The sequence below is a fragment of the Cervus canadensis genome, chromosome 8, assembly GCF_019320065.1.
Source record: "Cervus canadensis isolate Bull #8, Minnesota chromosome 8, ASM1932006v1, whole genome shotgun sequence".
Taxonomy (NCBI): Eukaryota; Metazoa; Chordata; class Mammalia; order Artiodactyla; family Cervidae; genus Cervus; species Cervus canadensis.
In genome coordinates, this window is record NC_057393.1 from 57,245,101 (window position 1) to 57,272,462 (window position 27,362).

The window sequence follows — 27,362 nt, forward strand, 5'->3', positions numbered from 1 at the left end:
ACCTAATCATCCTCTTTTGACCAAGCTAAAAATGGATACTCAGAAGGCATATGGTTGCCAGATAAAATATAGGTCACAGAGTTAAATCAGAATTTAGATCAGTTACTAACAATGAATAGCAACAGTACCTTTATAGTAGATGTTATGTCCCTTGAAATATTTGTAGCACATTTATACTATATAACAGGGCATTCCATATTGTTATTTGCTAAGTCTGGTAGCCCTGTTTCAGCCACACATCCATATTTATACTACTTAAAAAAAATGGGCCTGGACACAAACCCAGAGTTTTTAATTCTAAAGCCACTACTACACCAGGTCATGCAATGGGAGTCTTCCTCTCACCCCCCACGCCCTCCATCACCTTGCCAGCCTTGTGCGCTTAGAGCGTGTGAAGAGATGTCACTCTGTCCCCAAGGTTCTCTGAGGTCTGTCCCAGTTCCAAGGTCCTCAGGCTTGACGCGCCTCTCGTTCCTTGGCTTTGCTCTGTCACTGCCTCTCTACTTTGGGCTCCATCTCTCTTCTCACTCTGCTATTTACCCTGACTTCCCTTTGCAAGCCAAACCACTGTTCACTTGGTCCCACGGACATGCTGCCATCTCTGGTTGGGGCTTTGTTGTTCTCTTCGAGCAGTTTCACTCTTACCCACCAGCTTCTGTGCCCAGCTTCCCCGGGTCAGTCCCCAGAACACGCTTGGCCCCTCTATGGAACTATCCCCACGGTCCCCTGAGGGCACCAGGAGCAGGAGCTGTGCCTGGTCACCAAGGCACGGAGCAGGGTGACCTGGCCCCAGTGCAGCCCGCAGCCCCGGAGTGGAAGGGATACACCCACAGCGAGTGCTGGCTGTGTGGTTCTATCTGTAGCAGTGACTGGGGGACTTCCCCAGAAGTCCAGTGGGTAAGACTTTGCCTTCCAATGCAGGGGTTGTGGGTCCAATCCCTGAACAGTGAGCTAAGATCCTACATGCCTCAAGGCCAAAACACAAAACCAATATTGTAACAAGTTCAATAAAATAAATTTTTAAATGGCTCATATTTTAAAAATCTTTAAAAAGAAACAGTGATCGGTTCTATAATCACAAACATGAAGCAGATTCAACACAGCCGAGGCAGGGGAGCAAAGAAGACAAGAAAGGCGGTTGAGAGAATGTTCTGTTGGCTGTCCCTCCTGCCAGGAGTTATTCTCAGTCTGTGTAAACTCCCTACATTTTTAAATAGGATGACATGCCCCCTGCCCTGGAGCTGCCTTTCCGTCGGTTGCCAAGACCACGATGTCAGTGACATTGAGGGCTACATAAACGTCACTTGGCTGTTTTCTAATCAGGATTTTTCTTTTTCATTTTCCACAGCTATAAAATATGCGATAATGAGGCTAAATTTCCAGAAATAGAATGAGATGCCAGGCTGTTAGCAGCAGTGTACCAGGGTGAGGGTCTGCCGTGGGTGCTGCTGGGGCTCTGTTTCCCCATCTGGGTGTGGGGTCCGTGTCCTTCATCTCCCCACTAACAGGACTGCTGTGCATACCCGGTGAGGGCTTGGGAAATCACACTTCACATTTGCAGGTTACTGTTTGTAGCTGTTTTTGAGGCTCTCTGGAAAACACATCTCCTTTTAAATCGAGGCCAGCTGATTGAAAAGATCAGACATAGTATCTGACATGTGTGAAGGGCTTTGCCATTTTATACCATCTTATTGACCCTCCGTTCACTATGAGGTGTGGTTCATCACTGTTCCCATTTTGCAGATTTGAGGAACTGATACCCAGTGGTCTGTGACTTGCCCAAGGCCATTCCACAATCCCTAGTACGCTTGCATTTAAAGGACTAATTCCTCATAGAGAAGCTTCTTGTTTGAAATCCAAGAAAGCACCAGATAAAGGGCATTCTAAATATATTTCTTTTCTATAGATGCTGATCTCCTATTACTGGAAAACAGGAATTAGCCTGTCTGCTTGAGGATGTGGTTGGTTCTTTATAAAAAGGATATACAAGAAAACTTGCACATAGACTGCCAGCTTCGTTATGCTGCCGACAGCTTCCAGCAAAAGAAGAACATTTGCAGCCAGATATTTCGGTAAGAAGTTGATTTTATTCTATGTAGAGTATGATTACCTTTGTTCTTAGCTTCTTGCTTGGGGGATGGGGTCACTTGATGCACCCAGAGGAGCTGTCTTGGTCTTATAAGCTGACAGCATGTAGGGGTGTCTGTGGTCAGGGCTCGGGCACTGACTGATGGCCTAGCTCTGACCCCTGAACTCAGGAGCTGGTTCATGTCTGCCTGAAAAATAGAGCCTTCAACATGACCATGGCTGTCAGGGGCCCTGGCTGCAGTGGCTCAGGGCTCTGATGACAGTCAGATTCTGTAAGAATCTCTGTGCCCACAGACCGCAGGTGCAAAAAGTCATCACAGGGAAGGCTGTGCATCCTGAGTCTGCCCTGTATCTTGCTTGGAAACAGTCAAGCCCAGCAGTTAATTCAGAAACAGCAAGGACTGTTCAGTAGTCTTCAAGAGGCTGCCCAGGAGATAACTTAGACAAAGTGGGACAACCACTGGGTGGTCATACACGCGATGACTAGGGGGGAGAGTCATACCTGGCTGACTGAGTGGCTGTGCAGTGACATCTCTTGTTCTCTGGACCTCAGCGCCTTCAGGTGATGACTGAAATCCCAGATGCTAGACAGAGAAACACAGTCAGTGGTACTCAGCCTGGCTGTATGTTAGAATCATGCCGGAGTTTTTAAAAATCCCCAGGCATTTTTGAGGCGGGTGGTGAAGTTGGGGGGGAGGGGGTTGTTTGCACTCTGCAACATGGGAAATCTGAGTTCCCCAACCAGGGATTGAACTCATGTCCCCTGCAGTGGAAGTGCAGAACCTTGACCACTGGCCCACCAGGGATGTCCCTCCCCGGGCATTTTTGAGTACTGGAGATCAGGCTTCATTGGTGTGCGGTGGATTGTGGGCATCAGCAGTTGCCAAATGAACTGTGTGTAGCCAGGCCACCAGACAGAGCCCAGAGAGGCCCCAGATCACACGGCAGGCAGCCTTTGCTACGGTCTGCACAGGGGTCCACACGGATGTGGAATCAAGTCCTGTGTTCACAAAGCCAGGTCCCGGGGATCCCACCCTGGGCTGGACACATGCTGCGGTCCTTGTCACATGTTGAACTCCTCTGGACCTTCCTTTTTACAGTAGGGGGTGGGGAGCAGCTGAGATTAGGCTTGACCTCTGTTCAGGCCTAATGCATTGGGTTGGGGGCGTAGGGGATGCTGTAAAATCTCCAGATATTTTTCTCTCAGATGGATTTATGGGATCATCTCTCTCACCCTGGTACATTCTAGAGGAGATTACTGGGGGACTTGAGCTTGCTTTTAAATGAAATTTTTGAAGACTGAGGCAAACAGAAACTTAACCACAAACTTACTTTTTTGAAAGGTTCCAGCTATCAGATTTCCATGGTGTGGCAGATGTCCCCTGCCTTCAGAGGATGCTCATTCTTTGAGAAAACAGCAAATGAGCTCTTGCCCAAGATACCTAAATTTAAAGAATTTAATTTTTTCTTGTGATGAACTTCATATAAAATTAACCATTTTAAAGTGAATAATTAATTCAGTGGCAATTTCAAGATGTCCCACAACTATCACCTCTCTCTAGTTCCAAAACATTTTCATCACTCCCCCAAAAAACCCATCTGCATGAAACAGCTGCTCCCCACCTTCCCCAGCCCTGGCAACCACTAGTCTGCTTTCTTTCTTTGTGGGATTACCTATTCTGGATATTTCTTATAAACAGAATCATACAGTGTGTGTTCTTTCATGTCTGGCTGCTTTGACGTGGTGTAATGCTTTTGAGGTTTATCCACATTATAGCATGCATCGGAACTTTATTCCTTTAGATTGAATTAATTTTTAAAGTATTATCTGACCACAGCTTGGTAGCTTCGTATAAAAGGAGCAGCAATGCTATTCTTGGGAAGGCTTTGGAAAGGACAGAAGAGTCATCCAACACAGGGGATGTGTTCTCCACCCCACCTCTGGTCTTTCTGTCAGCCCTGTCTCTTCTCCCTCTCCCTGTTTCTCTCTGTCTGTCTGCCTGTCTTACTCTGACCCTCCTTTTTTCTCTCTCTCACCTGGATACATTCTAGAGGAAATTGATGGGGAACTTGAGCTTGCTTTTAACTGAAATTTTCAGAAAATTGGGGCAAACAGAAGATTCTTCAGGGTTAAATTGAGCTGCTATACTTCACTTAATTGTTTTGCCCATAATTTTACCAAGTTGTGAACCTGCCGTGTAGCAGGAAGCCAGAGGCCAGCTTCTACACAAGTCTTGGCCTTTCACTTGGGGGCCCTGTGCTAAAACTCTCACCCAGGCATGGGCACCAGCCTTAAATCTACCTCTTGTGACGTTTCCCCATGCCACGGTCTTGCTTGGTCAGACCAGCTACAGTCTCTTTGCTTCCAACTTCCCAAATACCTAGTCACTGAGCTGCCTGGTTCTCTCTCCAGGACTGGTGACTTCTTTTAGCTGACCCTCCATGAATAGCCAATGGGCATCTGAATCATAGTGGGAAGCAAGATGATGGCCTCTGCTCATACCAGGCCAGAGAGTCCACAGAGAAGGAGAAGGCAGGCCTGAATCTAGCCATTCCTACAGTTCCCCCACTTCCTCCACCCACAATCTGACCTTCAGAACCAAGGCCAGGGGGCAGCTTGGAATGGGCATCCTCTGTCACATCCCTTTCCCAGGCCTTTCCAACTCTGTGGCTTTGCTGACTTGTCCTTCCTCTGGAGCATACCATTACCCCGCCCTGCAGTGATACAGGGTTTGGAGGAGACCACGAGAACCCAGGTGGGAAGGCAAGACTATGTCCTGGGAGGATGGGACACTCAGAGAGAGGGGAGCTGAAGTGGTAGGAAGGGGAGTGGTGGGTGATGCAAGGGGAAAGGTAGGTTGATGTCAGTTTGAGGAACTTGGGCTCTTTCTCATGGGAGGTAGGGAGCTATTGAAAGTTGTAAACACAGGACTGATCGGAATTGTTTACAGGAAGAATGACATGGCAGCTGGGCATGAATTCAGCTCTCACCTGGGTTCTTATAAAGGTCCCCTCACTGGTCTTCCTGATTTTACCCATGGCCTGTCCATCTCTTCTCAATATTACAAATGGAATAAGGCATTTAAGCCAAATCAGATTAGATCTGTCATTCACTCAACACACCCCAGTGAATTTCCATGTCACGCTTCCACCTGGCCCAACGTTACTCATCACCTCCTCTCCTACACAGCCCATTTGCCTGGCACCAGCAACACCAGCCTCCTTGCGAATCCTCGGACATACCAGCTCTTTGTTGTGCTCTCACATCTCTCTGGAGCACCCTTCCCCCTCAGATATGTACATGACTCGCAAACTCACTTCTCAGATTTTTACCCAAATGTCACCTTCTCTTGAGGCTTTCACTGACTGCATGCCTGTGTCACAGTGGGATAGGTTACACCATAACTGGGTCACATGTCCTCTTCCCATCACAGTAATTCAAAGGCCCAGGCTAATGGAACAACCTTTATCTCAAGTGGTGCCGGTAGACAGACCAGATGGCAAAGGGAGACATTGAGCTCTAGAAGGGTCTTATATCAGCAATGAAATCCTCAGTCTGGAAGTCACACATGGCTCCCTCCACTCACAGCTCCTTGCTCTGGCTAACCACAGGGGGTCCAGGAAGCATAGTCCAGCTGCATGTGTGGAAGGGAGGACTGGAAGTATTTGGCAAACCACACACCAATGGCTACACAAATTGAATCCTGCCCTGACGTTCCTATCCTACTTCTTCGCTTTACTCCTCTTCATAGCATCTGTTATTATCTCACATATTTCTGTGTTTTAACAGTTTGTGGACATGTAGGTTACATAGCATATAATTCATTCATTCTAAGTTCTAGAATAGTTCATTCTGAATAGTTCATTCATTCATTCTAGTTTATAATTCATTCATTCTAAACTAACAATTAAATAGTTTTTGGTAAATTTATAGAGCTATACAACTGTCACCATAATCCAGTTTTTAGACATTTCTATGGCACAGAAAAATTCCCTCCTGACTATTTGCAGTTAATCCCACTCCCGCCCCCCAGCCTGGGAAACCATTGACCTACATTATGTCTCTATAAACTTGCCTTTCCTGTACATTTTATGAAAATGGAATACTTTGTGGTCTTTTGCATTAGGCTTCTTTCATTTAGCATCAGGGTTCTGAGGTCCATTCACGTTCTTGTATGTATCAGTAGTTATTCCTTTTTAGCTGAAAATACTTCATTGTATGGATGTGCTTTTTTTTATCTGTTCACCAGTTGATTTATCATTTTAGGGCATATCCTGAAGGATGTTCCAAATGTATATGAAAATAATGTATATTCCACTGTCATTGTGAGGAGTGTCCTATATATAGCAATTCAGTCGAATTGGTTAATAGTGTTGTCCAAGCCTTCTATATCATTGCTGATATTCCATCCAATTGTTCTGTCATTTACTGAGATGACAATAAATGACATTATGACATTCCCTATTGGTGTAGGGAATTCTCCAACTCTTATTATTCGATTGTCTGCTCTCATTTTTTTGCTTCTTGTATTTTGAGGCTATTTTGTTAAGTCTGTGTATGTTATTAATTGTAATGGCTTCCTGATGTATTCAACTTTTATCATTATAAAATGCTCCTCTTTGTTGTAATGTTTCATTTCTTAAAGTCTATTTTATCTTATATTAATATTGCTGGCTCCAGCTGTCTCATGGTTCCTGTTGCATAGCATATCTTTTCCCATCCTTTTCCTTTCAACCAGTTTATATCACTGAATCTACAGTGTATCTCTTATAGAGAGCATATAATTGGATCTTGCTGTTTCATGAGGACAACCTTTGCCCTTTGAATGGGGGTGTTTAGACCACTCACATTTAATATAATTACTGATATACTTGAGTTTACATTTTCCATTTTGTGATTTGTTTTCAATATATCTCCTCTATTTTTGTTCCTCTGCTCCTCATTTATAATCTTCTTGGTATTCTATATTTTCTAGTATACTACTTTAACTTTTATCGATTTTTTTTGCTATATTTTTGTGCCATTTTCTTAAGTGTTTGCTCTAAGGATTGCAATATGCATTTTATCTTAATCTATTTCAGATTAATATTTAATTCCAGTAAAATATAAAAACTTTGCTCCAAGGTAGTTCCATTTCCTCTCTCCTCCTTTGTTCTATCTTTGTCATGTACGTATTACATCTATGTATTATAAGCCCCAAAGACACTATTATAATTATTGCCTTATACACACTTAAGTCTTTAAAAGATGCTAAGAAAAGAAATGAGAAAAATATACTTATAGAGTCTTTCATATTAATCCACATATTTGTGATTTCCTGTGTGCTTCATCTCTTCCGTTGGATTCTGGTTACCACCTGGTGTTACTTCCTTTCAGGCTGAAGAACTTCCTTTAGTGTTTCTTATAAGGCAGGTCTGCCAGCATGGAATTCTGTTAGTCATTGTTTATCTGGGAATGTCTTAGTTTTGCCTTCATTTTTGTAGGATAGCTACTGGGACATAAACTTCTTGGTTAGCGGTTTTTATTTTTCAGCCCTTAGAATATGACCTTCTACTTCTAGCCTCGTTGTTTCTGATGAGAAGTCAGTTAATCATTTTGATGTCCCCCTCCCCTGTCATGAGTCATTTTTCTCTTGCTGCTTTCAAGGTTTTTCTTTATCATTTCAGCAGTTGAATTCTAAAGTATTGAACTATATATCTGTTTGTATTTAAAACTGCTTGGGATTTTTAAAGTTGGTTACATGTGAAAACTGATACTTTTTCATCAAATTTGGCAAGTTTTCAGTCACTATTCTTTTTAAATGATTTTTCTACTTCTCTCTTTTGTCTCCCTCTAGAACTTGCATTACACAGACATTGGCATGTTTGCTGGTACTTGACAGATTTCTAAATGTCTGTTCTTTTTCCTGTTCTGTGTTTCTCTGTATTCTTCAGATAGGGTAATCTCTGTAGCTCTATCCTAATGTTCTTGTATTCTTCCTTCTGCCATCTCAAATCTGTTGAACCCGTTTAGTGAATTTTTCATTTCGGTTATTGGACTTTCAACTCAAGAATTTTCATTTTCTTTTTTTTCCTATCTCATTGAGATTCTCAATATGTTAATTCATTGTTATTGTGCATCCTTTTAGTTCTTTAAACATGTTCCCTTTAGTTCTTTAGATGTATTTACATAGATTTTTTTTGAAGTATTCATATTCTAAATACAAAAATCTGGGAATATTCGGAGAGTTTCTGTTGGCTTTTTTCCTAAGTATGGGTCACACATCCCTTTTCCTTTGTACATCTCATAACTTTTTAATTAAAAACTGGGCATTTGGTAACATATTGTAGGAACTCAGAAGTATAATTTATTCACCTAAACATTGTTGTTGTTGAATTGTTTGGTAACTTGCCTGGGATAAGTCTGTTAAATCTGTCTCCCCCCACAATATGTAGTCACTAATATCTCTGGTTTTGTTTGTTTTTTATTCTTCCTTTTATTTTTAAACTTGGCTTCCTGGAGGGGTTACCTGTTTCTGTGTAATTCAGTAGTCAACCAATGATTAGACAGATACTGTATTCAAACACTAAGCCAGTAGAGCTTCCATCCTCTGCTAATAGATATGCAGGAGGTAGGGAAATGCTATCAAAGTTCAGATTGTTTTCAAGTTTTTCAGGTTTGCCCTGGCTTTCACTGTCTGCTGAACTCTTCACATGACCTCTGCACATGCCCACAGTCTTAGGGTTGGCAGGAGTATATGGGTGCCCTCAGCCCCCTCTGATCTCAGCTGTACACACATGCAGCCTAATGGCCGCATCAATGATTGCAAACTCAAACACAGTCTTAGTTCTCCCTGTACACTTTGTTGCCAAGATCGTCTATTCCACCAACAATGACTCTGGGCATCACCCACTGCTCAAAATTGAATGAGCTGCTTTTGACTTCATCAGCAGAGTTGCTGGTCTCCATGATGTATCCCACCCTGGCAGAAACTCTGTTGAGGACTGAGCTGGGGAAAGTGGGATAAAAGCACCCCTTGGCAAGAACTCCACAGACTCTCACTGTTCTTAGCTAAAGTAGAGCAGTCTTCCAAGCATAAGTGATTTTCATACTGCTGCGTTCCTTTGATCAGTTTCAGAGTATGGAAATGGTTCTTTTGTCAGTTTTGTCCAGACTTACAGTTGCATTTGGAGAAGAGGTTTTGCTGACCTCATCATTCAGACGTAGTTGGAAGCCCTGCCTCCTGCTTACTTATTTCACCTCTGATCTGCCTCCCCTCTCCCATCAAGATACAGGCTCTACTCTACAGGCTTTATTGCCATTACCCCTTTGGTTACTATTCAAGCACACTTAGAGTAAGGAGGGAAAGTAAGGTTAACATTGGAGCTGTTTTCACAGTGCCTAGAATGATGTCTGACACACAGTATATGCTTAATAACTGTTGAATGAATGAATAGCAGGGAGAGAAGATGAATGGAGGTCAGGTGGCCTGCTTGAGGATCCAAGTCAGTAACAATATGAAAGGGACAGTGGGCTCAAGAGATGATGGAGAAAAAAGATGGACAAGAAAAGTACTAGACAGGGATGGCATTGTGGATGTCTATGCAGCTGGTTTTGGTGTTGTAAAAATACTTCTGCAGAATTCCAGCCCTTTATCACAGAGCTAAACACATACATGGCCCGGGAGTCAGAGAAACTAAGAGGTTCTGTAGGAAGGTGGGACGATGGCAGGTCCAGTTGCTGCTTCCTCCCAGTGAGGTGAGTCAGCTTATCAGCAACAACGCCCATGGGCTACAGAATGGCTGATGCTTCATTTTCAGTCTCTCAGATCCCCCAGGAATCTCCCTGAGGCCCAGCCTATGGGAAACATACAAGAAAGGGGACCCTGGAACATGTCTCTTAGTCTTGCCAGGGACTTGCCAGTCTTGCCAGAAAGCCGTCATGGGTTCTTATTCTCTGGTTTTGAATGTGGGAAGCCAATGAAAGATGTGAAGCCATGCTAAGATTCTAGCAGGATGACTCTGGGAAGGGAAGCTGATGAGCAGGGGAGAAGAGGCTAAGACAGGGAGACATTTCAACAGTTCTGGGAAGGGCTGATGAGATGCTGGGCCGATAGAGTGATCGATGGAGGTGACAAAACAGCCTAAGAATATGAACTGCACAGAGCTGGGTATCTGGCTCCTGTGGAAGCTTCCTGAGGAAGGAGAAAAGTCAAGGCCTAACCTTCTGCTTGGGCATCTTGGAGGGAGGAGGTGCCATTGTCGGGAGGGGAACAGAAGAAGGGACAGGTATGGGGAGCGCTGCTTGGTGCCATTCCTAACTGACCCTTCTAGCATTCTCTGTCCCCTCACTGTCCCCTTTCATCATGCATGCCTGCATCCATCCATCATGTGTGCCCTGTGGGCTGCTCTGGACAATACCTCTGAATGAAGACAGACACCTACTCCCCAGCTTCATACAAGCGATGACCCATGGTACCTGCCCCCTGCACCCAATACCATGCACACTGCACTGGGGCCTGTCTCTATCCACAGGCAACTTGACAGCATTCAACCAAAGGTCTGGTTGGCTTCTGAGGCGATCAGCTTCCTGGAGACTGATCTGGTAGGGATGGTGGCACTGTGTACATACAGTGCAGCTTCTCTGACTGTCCCCCCACCCACTCTGGCCCTTCATGCCGGAGGAACTCTCAGAATTAAGCTAAAACTCCAGTCAACCCGATGCTGTGTCCAAATCTGTCTTCCCCAAAAGCCGAGCCCAAGGGCTTGGGTGCAGGTGGTTTATTTGGAAGATGATGTCAGGAAGCAGGAATGAGGGGATAGGGGTAAGACGTGGAGTAAGGGAGGGCCTGTCTGAAGGACATTATCAAGGTCGTGCTGTCAGCAACAGACCAACTTTTGCAGGAACCTAAGAAGAGTGTGTAATGCCTCTCACTCCCGGTGAGAAGGAAGGGCAGTTTTGATTACTGGGCTCAAGCTCCATAACAAAGGGTGGCGGGCTGGGTGGCTAAAACAACAGCAATTGATTTTCTCATAATTCTGGAGGATTAAAGTCTAAGATCAAGGCATCAGCAGGTTTGGTTTCTTCTGAGGCCTCTCTCCTTGGCTTGTTAGATGGCCATCTCCTCCCTGTGTTTTCACGTCTTTTCTCTCTGCAAGTTTGTGTCCTGATCTCTTCTTCTGAGAACTCTAGTGATAGTTGGAATAGGACCCCTGCTAATGACTCATTTATAACTTAATCACCCCTTTAAAGACCTCATGTCCAAATACAGTCACATTCTGAGGTACTGGGGGTCAGGACTTCAGCATATGAATGTGGGGTGGGGGAGCACAATTCAGCCCATGAGAGCAGAGGAGAGCCCTCTTGCTTTCCTGGACTCTGAGCTGAGGAATAGTGAGGCATCTGTGCCCCAGGAACAGAGAGGCTGGGGAGAGGCTGGGCAGAGCCCTCAGCCAGTGTCTAGAGAGAAACTCTGCCAGACACCCTGCCTCTGGGAGCCAAGCGGAAGCCCACACTTACTCACCCCCAGCAACTGAACCAAATAGAGACTGAGTCAGGGGCTTCCTTAGGGAAGCAGTTTCTTATGCTGATTTCTGTTCCTGCACATTTGGGAGAAATGACTCGACCCTGAGAGTGGTTGCGAAATGGCAAAACCGCACGGGGGCTCAGAGCTCTTTTGCACTCCCCTTGGTCTTGTTTACCACTGCCCCAGCTCTCTGGGGGTGGAGCAGCTCTCCCTGTTGGCCAGATGAGAAAGCTGAGATTCAGGAAATCCCGTGAGTCCCAAGGGCACCCCACTACTGAGCAGCAAAGGCAGGACTCAGCCCAGATCTGAGCTGACCCCTCTACCCTCACCTCATTTGTAGGTGTACCTCTGCCTTCAGGGACATAAGCTACACCCCTTGGCCATAGCCATCAAGTCCCCTACCCACATCTGGAATGTGTATCCATCCAGCTTTCCAAAGTATGACTGGGTTAGTGGTACAAATGGACTTCTTTCAGCATGTTTAATGGCTGGCATGTAAGACTGCCAGTCAGTTACCATAGTGGCATCCTGGTAGCATGAGTAGAAGGTGAGGATTAATATGGAGACAAAGATGCTCATAGCATTGACTTTCTCTGATACCTGCCCTAAATGCCAACTAAGAATCAGTGCATCCTAAAGACCAGCTCAGCCTAGTGTTCAGCTGTTAAACTGTTTTCATTCTTTTTTATGACTGAGTAATATTCCTGTGTGTGTGTATATGTGTGTGTGTACCACATCTTTTTTATCCATTCATGTGTCATCCATTCAAATGTCATCTGTTGGTGGACATTTAGGTTGCTTCCATGCCTGGCTATGGTAAATAGTACATTAAAATGAATACAACATTGTAAATAACTATACTTAAAATAGCATTCTGTTCCCCTTCTCTGTCGTCCAACAAGAGAAACCATTTTCTGTCCTCTACCCAGACATCTTCTTACCCCCTCCTCTTCTTAGCCCTGTGTCATGATCCAGTCCTTGTTAACTTTCCAGTGAATGTGCAAAGTCAACCTTCCCACCCTGACATGGCATCATTTTTTCAGTTCTGAAAAGATAAGTATAGTCCTTAAAGAAAGCCAGAAAGTCAGACCTAGGTATAAATCTTGGTTGCGCCAATTACTTGCTCCATGATCTTATTCCAATGATATAATCTCTCCACTTGGGTTCCTTACTATAAAGGGGAGATGATGATGGGCCATTAATCTGATGGGAGGGTCTAAAGCACCCTCTGAAGATCATGTGGATCACAGGCCTCTGGGAGGTGAATCAGGATTGTCTAGGGATGGGGAGGTGGGAGATGCAGAAGAAGTTGTTTGAGAAAGAAGTCATTATGCAACAGCTACTAAAATGTAAAGACCCAGGTTTCTGGTTTTACCTTTGATATTTAAAAAGCTTAAACATAATCACTCCCACCCTTACAGTAAGGAAGAAACTGAGTAAACTTAAAATCAGTGACTTCTTCTACCCATCAGAGAATTGAAGTCACAGACCAAATCACTACCCCAAATCTAGAGTCATAGGGGAGTTCAGAACATAATAGCCAAGATATGGCAGCAATTTGGGGATTATCAGTTAGATAATTTAAATTAACTATGATTAGAATGTTAAGGGTGCTAATAGAAAAGGTAGTCAACGTGCAAGAACAGATGGCTAATATAAGCAGAGAGATGGAAATTCTAAGACAGAATAAAAAAGAAATTCTAGAAATAAAAATCACTGCAACAGAAATGAAGAATGCTTTTGATGGGCTCACCAGTAGGGTGGACACAGCTAAGGAAATAATTAGTGAACTCGAACATTTGTCAATAGAAAATTCAAACTGAATGCAAAGGAAAAAAAGAATAAAAAAGCAGACATAATATCCAAGATTGGTGAAATAATTTCAAAATGAGATAATTTCAAGATGAGGGCCTTCTGATATTATACACCCTGGCGGGCTGGGGCTGAGACACCAGCTTAACCCCTGGTAGCTGGGGATGTGGTACATATAACACACGGCCTCTGAGCCTCACTTTCCTCTTAAGACAGGATTAGCAAACCACCTTTGGTTGGTGTTGTGTGTGAACAGTGGTGATGGGGCCAGGTACTAGGTGGGTGGTCAAGAAAGATAATGCTAGAATAATAATGATGGTAACAACCAGAGTAAGGGAAATGTTGCCCCCGGGCAGTGTGCTCCTTGACATGTCAGGGCCTCTTCTAAGGCTGTATGTATACAGGGCTGAGAAGGCAGGCCCATCCTCAGCAGAGGTGCCTGGACAGACACCTTTGGACCCTTGAAACCTGATTCATATGCCCACTGCAAAGAAGAGCCTAGGCCCCATGTTAGCTCCCATGGTGCCATCTCTGGCCATTGTCCACCTTTCTCTGAGCTCCAGAGTTCTTTGTGCAAGCCTTGGGGCTGATTCTTCAGAACTCACAGTGCAGGACAAGAACTTTGAGTCTGGACAGTGCCTTTCTCAAAAGACAAAGGTGGCCCTTCTTCCAGGCTGAGCCAGCTGCAAGATCAGACTTGTTAAGCAGAGCATACACCTGTGGCTTATTAAGCAGCGCACCCCTCCTCATGGTTCTTCAGCCAGATGTACAGTTGATAGGGCCTAAAATCCCTAGCTCCACCTATTGGCCCTTAGTCTATGCCCAAAATTATCAGGTTGGGATCTTCCTAAATCCCTTGGATATCAGTGGAGACCGAAATTCACATTTGAAATTTAGAAAGAGGAGCAAGATGCCATGGGCACAGGCTGGAGCTACCCTTCACTGCCTTATCCAGGGACAGAACAGGACACTGCATGGTCCCTTGTTCCTTGCCCACTCTCAAACTCAGTCCTGAGCCTGGGCCCAGGATGGGCTGCAACAGGCCCTGCCTTTATTATTTTTTCTTGCCTAATTTCCCTGGCTAAAACCTCTAGTATAATGTAGACTAGTAAGAGAAGATATTTTTAAAACTCTGTTACCTACTTTGTGACCTAACGTTTGTCTACCCAAGGATGTGTTCCCAGTACCCTTGAGATGAATAATGTTAGGTGCTGCTATCGGGTGGAGATGTATATTAGATCTAGTTGGTTTATAGTGCTGTTCAAGTTCTCTGTTTCTTTGTTGATATTCTGTCCATTACTGAAAATAGAATATTGAAGTTTCCAATTACCATTGTTGCAGTGTCCATTTCTTCCTTGAGTCTATCTATTTTTGCTTCATGGACTTTGATGCTCTATTGTTAGGCAAATATATGTTTATAATTGTTACATCTTGATGTATTTGACCCTTTTATTAATATATATTGTCCTTTTTTTCTCTCTCATAATACTTTTTGGTCTTAAAGTCTGTTTTGCCTGATTTAAATATAGCCATACAGCTCTCTTTTGGTTACTGGTCTCATGAAATATCATTTTAAATCCTTTCACTTTCAACCTGTTTGTGTCTTCAAAACTAAAGTAACACTCTTTAGAGAAAACATTGTTGGATTTTCTTCCTTTTATTTGGAGAGTTTAATTCATTTATACTTAATGTAATTACTGATAAGAAAGGACTTACTCCTACTATTACGCTATTTTTTCCCTATGTGTCATATCTTTTATGTTCCTCACCTCCTCAGTTACTGACTTCTCTTGTATTAAATGTATATAATGTCTGTCATATTCTTTTAATCATCTTGTGTTTTCATTTACTGTATATTTTGGGGGTTATTTTCTTAGTTGTTGCCTTGGGGATTACATCTTAATGTATTTCAGTCTAGTTTGGATTAATACAAACCGTATACAAAAACTTTTTATTTTTTATTGACGTATAGTTGATGTACAATATTATGTTAGTTGCTGTTCTTCAGTTGCTATGTCGTGTCTGACTCTCTGTGACCTCATGGACTGCAGCATGCCAAGCTCCTCTGTCCTCCAGCATCTCCCAGTTTGCTCAAATTCTTTTCCATTGAGTTGTTGATGCTCCTATAACTTATTATGTAAGTTAAAGGTTTGCAATATAGTCATTCACAATTTTGAAAGGTTTTTCTCTATTTACAGTTATAAAATATTGGCTATATTCCCCATGTTGTACAATATATTCTTGAGTCTGTCTTACATCAAAGTTTACATCTCCCACCCCCCACTCTTATTTTGCCCCTCCCCACCCCCTACTGGTAACCACTAGTTTAGCCTCTATATCTGTGAGTCTGTTTCTTTTTGTTATACTTGTTAGTTTGTTGTATTTTTTAGATTCCACATATAAGTGATATCATACAGTATTTGTCTTTCTTTGTCTGACTTATTTCACACAGCACAATGCCCTCCAAGTCCATCCATGCTGTTGCAGATGGCAAAATTTTTATTCTTTTTTATGGCTGAGTAGTATTCCATTGTATATATACACCACATCTTTATGTTCATCTGTTGAGCAAAAACTTTTATATTCTTCATCATCATTCACTACAGCTTTATACATTGTGTGCTCATCAATCAACACAGGTTTATCACTTTTATGATGTTATTTTTTTAAATCAGATAAGAGAAAAAGAGAAGTTGCAAAGAAAAATGCATTGATACTATCTTAAATATTTACCTATACCATTACTTTTACTGGTGTTCTTTATCTCTTCATGTGGATTTGAATCACGGTCCAATAATTTGAATCACTTTCATTTCAGCCTGAAGGACTCCTTTTAACATTTCTTATAGGGCAGGTCTGCTAACAATTAACTGTCTCAATTTTTGTTTATCTGAGAATCTGTTAAGTTCTCTCTCACTTTGAAGAATGATTTTGCCAACTGTTGAATTTTGGGTTGACAGTTTTTCATGGAGCCCTTTGAATATGTTGTTGTGCTGCAGGCAGAATCGAGGCAGCATATGTGCAGCAGACCCTCACCAGGGTCAGAGGTGTATACCCAGACAGGAGCTGGATTTGAAACAGATGAGAATGAAGCCAAGGTTGGGAGGAAAGAGGAGTTTGCCGGAGTGGGAGAGCCTCATCCAGCAGTACCTTTGGGGTGAACTGTGAGTGCTATCAGTCATGGAAACATGAAAATAGGCTGTAGAAAACTAGTCATGGTCTGGAAGGATGGCCTGTGGTTTCCAGTCTGAGACTGAGCTTGGTGGCATAACTGGGGAAATAAGGAAGGAAACACCATCCGTGAGAGAACAGACAATTGGGAGATCATGTCATCTGTGCTGAGTTAGGAAGACTAGAAAGTGAGAGAGGAGAGCCATGTGAAAACAGGGGCTGAGAGGCATGATATGGACACCAGTTAGAATTCTGTGTGTTGCAAGTCACAGAAAGACAACCTAAGCCAGCTAAAACCAGAAAAGGGAATTTATTCAAAATGTATCAGAGATTTACAAAAATCCTTTGGAAGCTGGAGAACCAGGCTTGGAAAAGAGCCCCAAATGATGGTGGCTCCAGGGAGCCTAAAAATGAGGAGCACTTCTTGCAGGGATGGCATGGTCGGGACATCTTTGCAGGATGCCTCCACCATAGGAGAAGGCGCCAGGCTCACAGCAGGATGTCGTACTCCTCCCCGTGCTGGGAAGTGCTTTTACCCATCTGCCAGTCTGTTCATGACATGCTCAAGATTAGACCAGACCCAGGCAGGACCATCTGATGGGCTGAGCCTACATCACATGGCCACAGTCAGCTGCCTACAGGGCCAGAGCAGACCAAAGTGGGAGGTGAGGGCGGTGGGGCAGGCGAGAGGGAGTCATTCCAAAACAGGAAGACCTGAGTGTGTTTGTCAGCTTAGAGAAGAGAGCCAATGAGAGCAGGAGGGATTAAAGATGCAAAAGGAGGGGAATGTTTGGAGGAGCAGATGAAGGTTGTGTGCCCGGGGGGAGGGGCTGGTCAAGCACAGGAGGAGTCTGGACTTTGTGGAAGGATGTGAGTTGGGAGAGAAGTCGCCTGGGAAATTTCCATTCTTTCCATCTGTTCCAGTCCCTGCCATTCCACAGCAAGCAGGTGTTCTCACGAGGGAGAAGACTTGTTTTTCAATAATGCAAAACTGACTCGAGTGGTGATTCATCATTTTCTTTGGGGGAGGGGAAATCATTTCAGACCTACTTCCTTGTTGGACCTGGGTGAGGACAGAGGCTGCCATTGGAACCTGGGCTGGCTGATGCTGGTGGGAAGCCCACCTGTAGGTCCCCCACCCTCTGCCGGAGAGGAAGGGTGACAGCTCCTCGGAGCCTCAGTACCTCACGTTCCCAGGACCCAGAAACCCACTAACGAAGTATCATTTCCCTCTTTCCTCTCAGCCTCTGACTACCAGAAGCAGGAACTCAGCAGGGGGACCCTGCCTGGCCCAAGGTGTCAGGGCCAGTGGGCTGCGGTCCCTGCTGCCACTCCCAACAGTGCCCCTCGGGGACTCCACCTGCTCCCACAGGGCCTGTCCCACTGCTGGCTCTACACAGCCTCTAATGGAAGCTGTTTTCCCTTCTGAGGAAACCACAGTGAGACATCGCAGCCGAATAAAACTTTATCTGAAAGCCGCCTGGCTAAATGGAACAGAGAGTCTTAGGCGAGTAGAATTAGTTTTAACCCAGTTTTTACAGAGGCCTAAAAATGAGGCCTGCCAGGTTCATAGGACCCCATCAGGTACACACAGCTGAGCTACTCAGCAGCCTCTTCAGGAAAAGACTTGCTCCCCCAGCTGCAAGGAGTGGGGTCAGCTGACACCGCCAGCTGTTGGCTCTTTTAAGGTCAACTTCAGTTTTTGAGCCAACTTTATGTTCTTCTTGGGTGGCTCCCAGCCAACGACTGTACAAGGCAGTGGTAGCCAAGGTCGCACTCCTTTTCGAGAAGGCCCTGAGCCAGTGACAGCAGTACATGAGAAGAACCACCTCCACCCAAAGCTAGACGCCTCTTCTGGGCCATCTGCCTCAGAGCCCCAGGTGGGCTGGCAGAAGCTGTCAGGTATGCACATGACTCAGACCCACCTCTCCCTCCCCACTCCTGCCTCCTCCCCGTTGCTGAACAAGTGTTCATCCCTCATAAAACTCTCATCTCTGCATCTGCCACTGGAGAACCCAGCGGGTGTACCACTCACCCATCCTCTCAGCACCAAGCCCCCCTGCACATCAGCTGTCTGGCCTCTAGCTGCTACAAAGAGAAAGGTGATGGGTGACCAATGGTACAATGGAGGTTCAAACCAAAGGTTATGTTCTCTGAACCAGCTCATTTAATTACCCTAAGCCACCTTTCCCCCTAATCCAGGGCTGCAGGACTCAAGAAAACATGCCCGAGGCTACGGGTCACAAGTAAGTGACTTTTCCAAGCAAAGCCTCTGTATTCTGGTCTGAATGCTCTTACTGGCTCAGGGTGTCTGGTGATTTTCCAATGCCCAACCCTGGATTCTGCCTCTTTGTCCTTCTGACTTTCTGCCCGGGATCCCAGGATACCAAAGACTCAGAATAGTAAGAGTCCAGAGCACTAGACCCATTCTGGGGGCCTGGGCCATATATGAGAGAGTGTACCGTAGACTGTCGTGGGTGGACAAGACTGAAATTAAAGCCAAGCTACACATCTGGAGGAGGCATTGGGCCAAAGGACAGAGACGGATTTCAGGCCAAAGGCAACAGGACTAAGGCCAGGTACAGTGGGCCAAGAGAGAAGCCCTGCCCTCTTCCCTTGGGGACATAGCAACTTGCGGAACCCAGGTGCCCAAAGGTGAAGCTAAGGCCAGCAAGTTAAGGCCACAGTGTAGGAGAAGGTTCACCTCAGATGAATCCCTCACAATTTTGTGATTAAAAAATCTAGAAAAAAAAAAATCTAGGAAAAAAATCTAGAAAGAATATCTCAAAGACAGCATACTATAAGTTTTATTTATAGTTTACATTTAAATTCTAGGTTATAATATTTAAATTATGGGTTAATTTTTTAATTATGGGTAATTGTCGTTCAGTTGCTCAGTCGTGTCTGACCCCTTGCGACCCCATGGACTGCAACATGCCAGGCTTCCCTGTTTATCACCAACTCCCGAAGCTTGCTCAAACTCATGTCCATCAGGTTGGTGATGCCATGGTCCAACCATCTCATCCTCTGTCATCCCCTTCTCCTCCTGCCTTCAATATTTCCCAACATCAGGGTCTTTTCTAATGAGTCAGCTCTTCCCATCAGGTGGCCAAAGTATTGAAGCTTCAGCTTCAGCATCAGTCCTTCCAATGAATATTCAGAGTTGATTTCCTTTAGGATTAACTGGTTTGATCTCCTTGCAGTCCTAGGGACTCTCAAGGGTCTTCTCCAACACCACAGTTCAAAAGCATCAATTCTTCAGTGCTCAGACTTCTTATGGTCCAACTCTTAACATCCATACATGACTACTGGAAAAACCATAGCTTTGACTGGACGGACCTTTGTCAGCAAAGTAATGTCTCTGCTTTTTAATTAGCTGTCTAGGTTTATCACAGCTTTTCTTCCAAGGAGCAAACATCTTTTAATTTCATGGCTGCATCAGAATCTGCCGTGATTTTGGAATCCAAGAAAGTAAAGTCTGTCACTGTTTCCATTGTTTCCCCATCTATTTGCCGTGAAGTGATGGTATTGGATGCCATAATCTTCGTTTTTTAAATGTTGAGTTTTAGGCCAGCTTTTTCACTCTCCTCTTTCACCTTCATCAAAAGGCTCTTTAATTTCTCTTCGCTTTCTGCCATAAGGGTGGTGTCATCTGCATATCTGAGGTTATTGATATTTCCCCCGGCAATCTTGATTCCAGCTTATGGATTGATTGATTCCAGCATTTTTCATGATGTACTCTGCATATAAGTTAAATAAGCAGGGTGACAATATACAGCCATGATGTACTCCTTTCCCAATTTGGAACCAGTCTATTGTTCCATGTCAGGTTCTAACTGTTGCTTCTTGACCTGCATACACATTTCTCAGGAGGCAGGTAAGGTGGCCTGGTATTCCAGACTCTTTAAGAATTTTCCACAGTTTGTTGTGATCCACACAGTCAAAGGCTTTAGTGTAGTCAGTGAAGCAGAAATAGATGTTTTTTTGGATTCTCTTGCTTTTTTTATGATCCAACAGATGTTGGCAATTTTATGGGTAATAAATATGAGAATTTAAATTGTATATATATAAATTATGGGTAAGGGCTTAATAGGGTCTGGTGAGAGAAGTTTTAGAAGGTTCATGTGGCCTCAGGTGGGGGTGATAAGGGAGGTATAAGAGGTTTAGAACTCTTGGCATGAGGCTCTGATAGGCAGGTGATATTGAAACAGGGTCCAAATGGATGCATCAAAATCTAGGTGGTGAAGAAAGACAGGCAGAGTGTTTATTTGGTGGGAAGGTCAGGTGTAGTAAAGAAGACTGACTAAGTAATGGCTCTTCTGAGATGTCTGAGATGGTTCTGGTTGACAATGGGGACTGGGCTCACTCAGTCACTTAGGGACCCAGACTATGGGCCTCTGCCCTCTTTTACATGGGGCTTCCAAGGTGGCCCCAGAAAAGGGAGACAAACATGGAGGAGTGTTGAGGGGAGGAGTTTTGTGGGCCAGACATCAAACTGGCCACAACTTATCTGCTCATGAACAATGACTGGAACCCAGCCACACCAAACTGCAAGGTAGCTGGGAAATCTGGAGCATCTGGGTGTGCCCAGGAGAAAGGAGAGAACAGTTTGGCTGGAAAGAAAGCACCCCCTGCCCACAGTGGGGAGTCGACAGTGCCTGGGGTATTCAGAGCAAGCCTGGTAGGGAATGATCAGAGCTATACTAGCAAATGTCTAACAACTGGCTCTCTGGAAGGAAAAAAAATGTAAGCCCTGATTTTGTCAAACAGTAATCAATATTGAGGCTGCAAAGAACAAAGAACTTTATTTGGGCATCTTATGAATTGCAATTTGAGCAACACATATTCCAAAGAGTATTTCAGGGAAGAGCAAAAACAGGAGCTTATAAAAGCAAAAGCCATGAAGTTCTATGTTCTGACACTGAAAAAGAAATATTCATCCTTGAGGAATAAGTTGTCATGAATTATAAGAGGGTAAGGGTCTGATATGTATCTCGAGTTTCTAGCAGGAGTTCTGGTTGTCTTCTTTCGAACAATATGTAGCATTTGCTGATTTTCTTGGCATAAATACTCCCACCACCATTAGCTTCTAACTACCAGCATACCATCATGATCGGTGAACAAGGAGTTGGGAAGAGATATGTAGTAGCAGCTCAATATGTAGTTGAATTAGAATTCTTCAGAGAAACAGAACCATATATATAATACATACATACCTCAAGGACATATGAAGTGTTTGATTATATGTATATACAGTGATCTTCCTCAATTTACAATGGCATTATGTCCCAATAAACCCATCATTAAGTAAAAATATGCATTCAATACATCTAACCTACCGAATATCATGGCTTAGTCTAGCCTATTTTATACATGCTCAAAACATTTACATTAGCCTACAGTTGGGCAAAAATCATTGAACACAAATTTTGTTTTATAATAACTAGTTGAATATCTCATGTGATTTATTGAATACTGTACTGAAAGTGAAAAAACAGAATGGTTATATGGGTCTAGAATGCCTGTAAGTGTATCTATTCTAAGTTCCTGGCCATGATCACCTAGCTGACGGAGCTGCAACTCGCTGCCATTGCCCAGCATCATGAGAGAGTACCATCTGGTGTGTGGTTAGCCCAGGAAAAGATGAAATTCAAAATCTTGAAGTACAGTTTTCTACTGAAAGCATATTGCTTTCACACTATCACAAAGTCTAAAAATCCTAAGTTGAACCATCATAAGTCAGGGACTGTCTGTGTATATCAAGAGATTTATAACGAGGAATTGGCCCACACAATTATGGAGGCTAAGTTCCAAGATCTGTAGTTGGCAAGCTGGAGACACAGGAGACTCGGGGTGGTTCTAGTTCGAAGGCAGGAAAATACCAGTATCGCAGCTCGAGGTCTTCAGGCCAGAAGATTTCCCTTCTACTTATGGGAGAGTCAGCCTTTCTTTTCTTCTTGGGCCCCCAACTGACTGGATGAGTCCAGCCACCTCCAAAAGGGCAATGTGCTTTATTTCATCTACAGATTCAAATGTTAGTTTTGTCCAGAAACACCTTCACAGAGACACCCAGAATAATATGTGACCAAATGTATGGGCAGTCTGTGGCCCAGTCAAGATGACATAAAAATCAACCATCACAATAGTATTTTCATCATACAGATAGGATAGGGAGAAATAATCCTAAGAATGGAAGTTGTTCAACAACAGGGAAATGTTGTCAGTAGTTAGAAAGTCATGTCTGTTGAGTATGTATTACCTTTGTGTTTAAAATAGTTTATTTAATTGTAACTTTAATTCATAATATAATTTCTAATGATGTCTGTGTTAAAATTACAAAATTCCTAAAAATTCACCAATCAGTTTTCAGGGCTATTGGGACCAGCTGGATGGTCCAGCACACCCAGGATGGACAGATGTGGTATGCTAGGGAGATGGAGCTTCAGCTGCCTGGCAACAGAGATTGTGAGTGCCGTAAACTGGGAGTCTGGGGACACTGGGTACTGGCGACCACTGAGCAGGCATCTCAGACTCAGGGCTTTCCTATCTATATGACATCTTGGTATAAATTAGAGAAAGGCTTGCCCTTGTCACCATGCTAGAACACACGACTTTGCCAGCAGAGCCCAAACCCAGTCCTACTCCCCTTTCTATTGATACTTTTGCACAGTGTACAGCTTATATAACAGTACCTATAGCTCTGCGTGGAATGGAGCTGTCTCATGTTAAGCCTTGAGATAGAGGCCCGTTTCCACTTTCTAACTGAGAGGCTGGTTGATAAATGTGCCCTTCCCTCAGAAGAAGCCTCCCTGAGGCAAGAGCAGGCAAAGACTATTTCTGGTGGCTTTGGGCTCATGGATATGTAATTATCTAATAAAGCAGTGGTTCTCAACCCTGGCCACACATTAAATAATCGGAGGAGCTTTTATACCTCCCAAAGACCAGTGTCCACACCAGATGAGTTAAACCAGAACTGATGAGGTGAAACACAGAAACTAGTTTTCAGAATGCCCCAATACACAGCTAAGGCTAAGAACCAGTGACTTGGAGCTATCCTGGCTCTGGGCCAATGATGTTGGTGGGTGATCATCCCAAGAGGTGTGCATTTCTGCCAAAGCCTTCTGGACACTTCTGCCCTCCCAATCCTTTCCACTCGCCTTGCAGTGCCCAGAGGTGCCTGACCCAGAGGAGCCCCTTAGAAAATGCAGGAATGATGCAGGACAGGGAACCAGCAAAGGGAGAAGCAAGGACCACTGCCGGGAGGTACAGTGCTGTAAGGACAGTGGGTAAAGGGGCAGTCTCTCTGTCTCTACTCCTAATTGAGACCTCTATTTCTCCTTGGCCTCAGATTACTGCCTGTGTAAGAGGAGTGGAGTGGTCCCTTCAAATAAAAACTTACTCAGGAGGCCCTGCTCTTGTCCTCACCTCACCCCTTCTCCCAGTGGTCTCAAAGGGAACTGGAGGGCTCGCATGGTCCTGCGGTGTAAGGTTTGTAAACTTCAGGAAGGAGAGGGTGCTAACGTCCCTTCCAGCTGGAACACATGGATCCCTTCATCCAAAGAAGTACTGGGAGTGTGGTCTGAGGACAGAGAGGAAAGAGCTACCTAGCCCCTGTCCCACACCGCCCCCCCAACCCCCAACACCATTCTCTGGTGCAGAGTTCAGATTAGCTCTGCCATTTTCCCAGCTTTGCTTCTGGGCTTGAGCTTAGAGCCTCTGTGGTTTTGCCCAATTCCAACACAGATCCCCAGAAAAGCAGGCGGGTAAGCTCAGCAGCTAAATATCATCCAGGGAAAGAGCTGCACAGAAAAACTGCCTGGGAGTAGTTTCGTAACCAAAACAAGTGTGAGTGGACCCAAACTAAGCCTTTGGGGCATTTTTCCTGCCTCTGGTTTGGAGGAAGTGGTCCAGGCTGCATTACTCACAGGCTTTCGTGATTGCTCAAGACCTTGTCACTGGCCACGGGACCTCCCTCTGCAACACTGATGTCAACCTGAGATGTTCCAGCTCTGTGTCCTTTCCTCTCCTGCTAGATGGTCTCTGTCCCATCCTGATCTGACCTTTTCCTGGCCCCAAAGAAACAGGAGGGCAAGTCTGGCATTCAGTGGTGTTTCTCAAATCTACGCATCAAGCCAATATTCCTCATGAGATTCCTGGCCTCAGTCCTACCTGAGGCTCAGGGCTTGTTGTGCAGGAGGGGCACTGGGTGGTCTGTGGCACACAGATAAGAGCCCTGAGGAAGTGCGTGCTGGTGCCCCTTCTGGAGGCAGAATCACGACAGTTTGGGAGACTTGCTTAGAATGATCAGACTTGTGTGACGGGAAACACACCCAGAGAAAAGGAAGTGGGAGCACGCAGGAGCAGGGACTGTGCATGCAGAGGGCTGTGTGTAGCATTACAGGAGAGGTCACAGAGGAAGTATTGGCCAGTACCATCAAAGGCCTTGGATGTCATAGCAAATTTTCTTATACTTATTCATCCCTTCTGAGGAGCATCTGAGGGTCAGAGTAGGTGACTGGATGCTGAGTAAGACAGCTCTGTCTCTAGGGATACTGTCTCTCCCTTCACCCTGGGGACTTGACTCGCCACATCCTGGTGAGTCCTTAACCTCTCCCATCCTTCCCTCCTCTCCTCAGTCCGTATCCTGTCCTCTCCCACATGGACTATTGCACTGGGCTCCCAGTGGACCCCCCAGCCTCGGGATCCTCTTCCCTTCCAGCTGCTAAAGATTACACGTCAGTCCACCATTTGGGGACCAGTGGACATAGGGGCACTATGAGGATTAGGGTAGGAGCATGGCCAATCAAAGCAGAGGGGACCCTATTCAAAACCCTCATCTTCTACCTATTAAGAGGATATCACACAGTACCCAGGCCCAAAGAACCCAGCCCAAATGCCTAACAGGGCACCTGGGGCGGGGGCGGGGGGGGTTTTCAGGAGCAGAAAGGCTGGTCCGTACTATCCAACAAATTCATTGAGGGCTCTCAAGCCAGGAATGTTCACGAGAAATTATTGGCATCAGGGTACTTAGACTGGCATCACAGAAAGGCATGAGCTGCAGAGACAGGGTCGGTTCAGGCCCCAGCCCTGACTCTGGGCAAGATACATAACATTTCTGTGCCTTATTTTCTTCATCTGAAGAACCGTGACAAAGGCTTCCCTGCCTCAGGGAATCTGAGAATTGAAACAGGTACAGAATATAAAGCTCCAACCTCAAGGACACAGAGTAGGTGCCGATCTATGGCTGATTCATATCAATGTATGACAAAAAAATAAAAATAAAAAAAAAATTAAAAAAATAAATAAATAAATAACAACAATTCCTGTGATTGCATTTCTTGGGCACTTTTTAGGATCTTGAGCCTGAACCTTCCCAAAGCCCCGCTACACACTGTTTAGAACTCTGCTAGTATTAAACTGGAACATGGCAGTGGGCAGAGATTCACTACTCAGTGAATAGTCTTTAGTAAGATCTGGAAGATCCCCTGGAGAAGGAAATGGCGACCCACTCCAGTCTTCTTGCCTGAAGAATCCCATGGACAGAGGAGCCTGGCAGGCTGCAGTCCATGGGGTCGCAAAGAGTCAGACATGACTAAGAGGCTTAGCACTAATTACTTACTATATGTGGGCCCTAACCTAAGGGTTTCACAGGATTCTTACTCCTTTCACCCTACTTAAGTAGCAAAAAAAAGTTAACATCTCTAACCGGCTTTGCTGGGTGAGTCCCCTGGGACTCTGAATATGCCAAGGCTGTACCTCTTTCTAAGACACACCTGCCTTTCACAGTTGGAACTGTGACCTCATAGACAGCCTCCTGGTCCCTCTTGGCAGGAAGCATGGGGCAGAGCAGGTCCCCAAGGACAGACCGCTTCCCTACCTCCGGCCGTGGCAGTGCGTGCGGACCGGGGACCCAGGGCGGCCAGAGTCCGTGCATTTCCTGCGGCCTCTTGGAATCTAGCGGGCGGCGAGCACTTCGAGGAGCCCTCCCCACGCAGAGGGCGGATCCGATCCTGGAGCCCGCCCGCCCTCCGGGGCCGTCGGTCCAGCTGGGACCGCGCGCTCCGCCTGGCTCCTCCAGCCCCGCCCTCCCCGAGCCTCCGCCCGGACCACGCGCCGGCTCCGCTCGCAGATGGGCAGTGCGGCGTGCTCCCTGGCCAGGCGGAGGGACAGCCAGGCCGCCCCGCCCTGGCCCGGTGATTGATCAGAAACGGTTACTGAGCCTCTTAATGGTTTACTTGGATGGGAATTAATTCTAAGATGGATAAATAATGCATTGAGGTTTACGTTGTCCAAGGCAAGCCGTCGGTCCGGAGCCGGGAGAGGCAGCCGAGGGAGCCTTGCTGGTGACGCCAGCGGCCATGGGGGCCGGAGCAGGGCACGGGGGGCAATTGGGCGAGAGGAAGAGAAAAGGGAAGTGGATGACAGCATGATCAGCCCAGCGATCCCGTCCAGGTGGCGGCAGGAAGATGCTGAGCCCAAAGATCAGGCAAGCCAGGAGGGGTAAGTCCGACTTCCTGCGGCCGATCTGGGCACAGAGTGGTGAGTCTGTTGGCAGATGGGCGCGGATACTCGGCTGGCTGCATGCTGCGGTCACATGGGGCGGGCGTTCGGCAGGCATCTTGGTGACAGACAGCCTGGGGTCTATGGGGGTCAGACCTGATGCTGTCAGAGGGAGATGGCCAATTTAGCGCCCCGGTGGGCGGGCAGGTTTCAGCTCACATTCCACGTTTTACAGGGTCCCTGGCTTGCTCAAAGTGATGAGGTGACAACTTTGGAAAAACTTTA

The 27,362-nt window shown here is 45.3% G+C and overlaps 1 protein-coding gene across 8 annotated transcripts in view; it reads left to right on the top strand.

The window, feature by feature from the left end:
• Positions 1–27,362, top strand: part of ARHGAP22 (Rho GTPase activating protein 22) — a 176,947-nt gene that overhangs the window by 8,766 nt on the left and 140,819 nt on the right. For 4 of the 8 annotated variants that reach the window (XM_043476357.1, XM_043476356.1, XM_043476358.1 and 1 more), the window contains exons 2-3: positions 1,907–2,072; positions 22,941–23,042. In XM_043476357.1, the coding sequence (XP_043332292.1) occupies positions 2,021–2,072; positions 22,941–23,042 (154 nt within the window). In that variant the 5' untranslated portion in view covers positions 1,907–2,020. Of the gene's footprint in view, positions 1–1,906; positions 2,073–22,940; positions 23,043–26,620; positions 27,078–27,362 lie in introns of those variants that run through there. The other 4 variants (XM_043476359.1, XM_043476361.1, XM_043476360.1 and 1 more) reach the window with 3 other exon arrangements.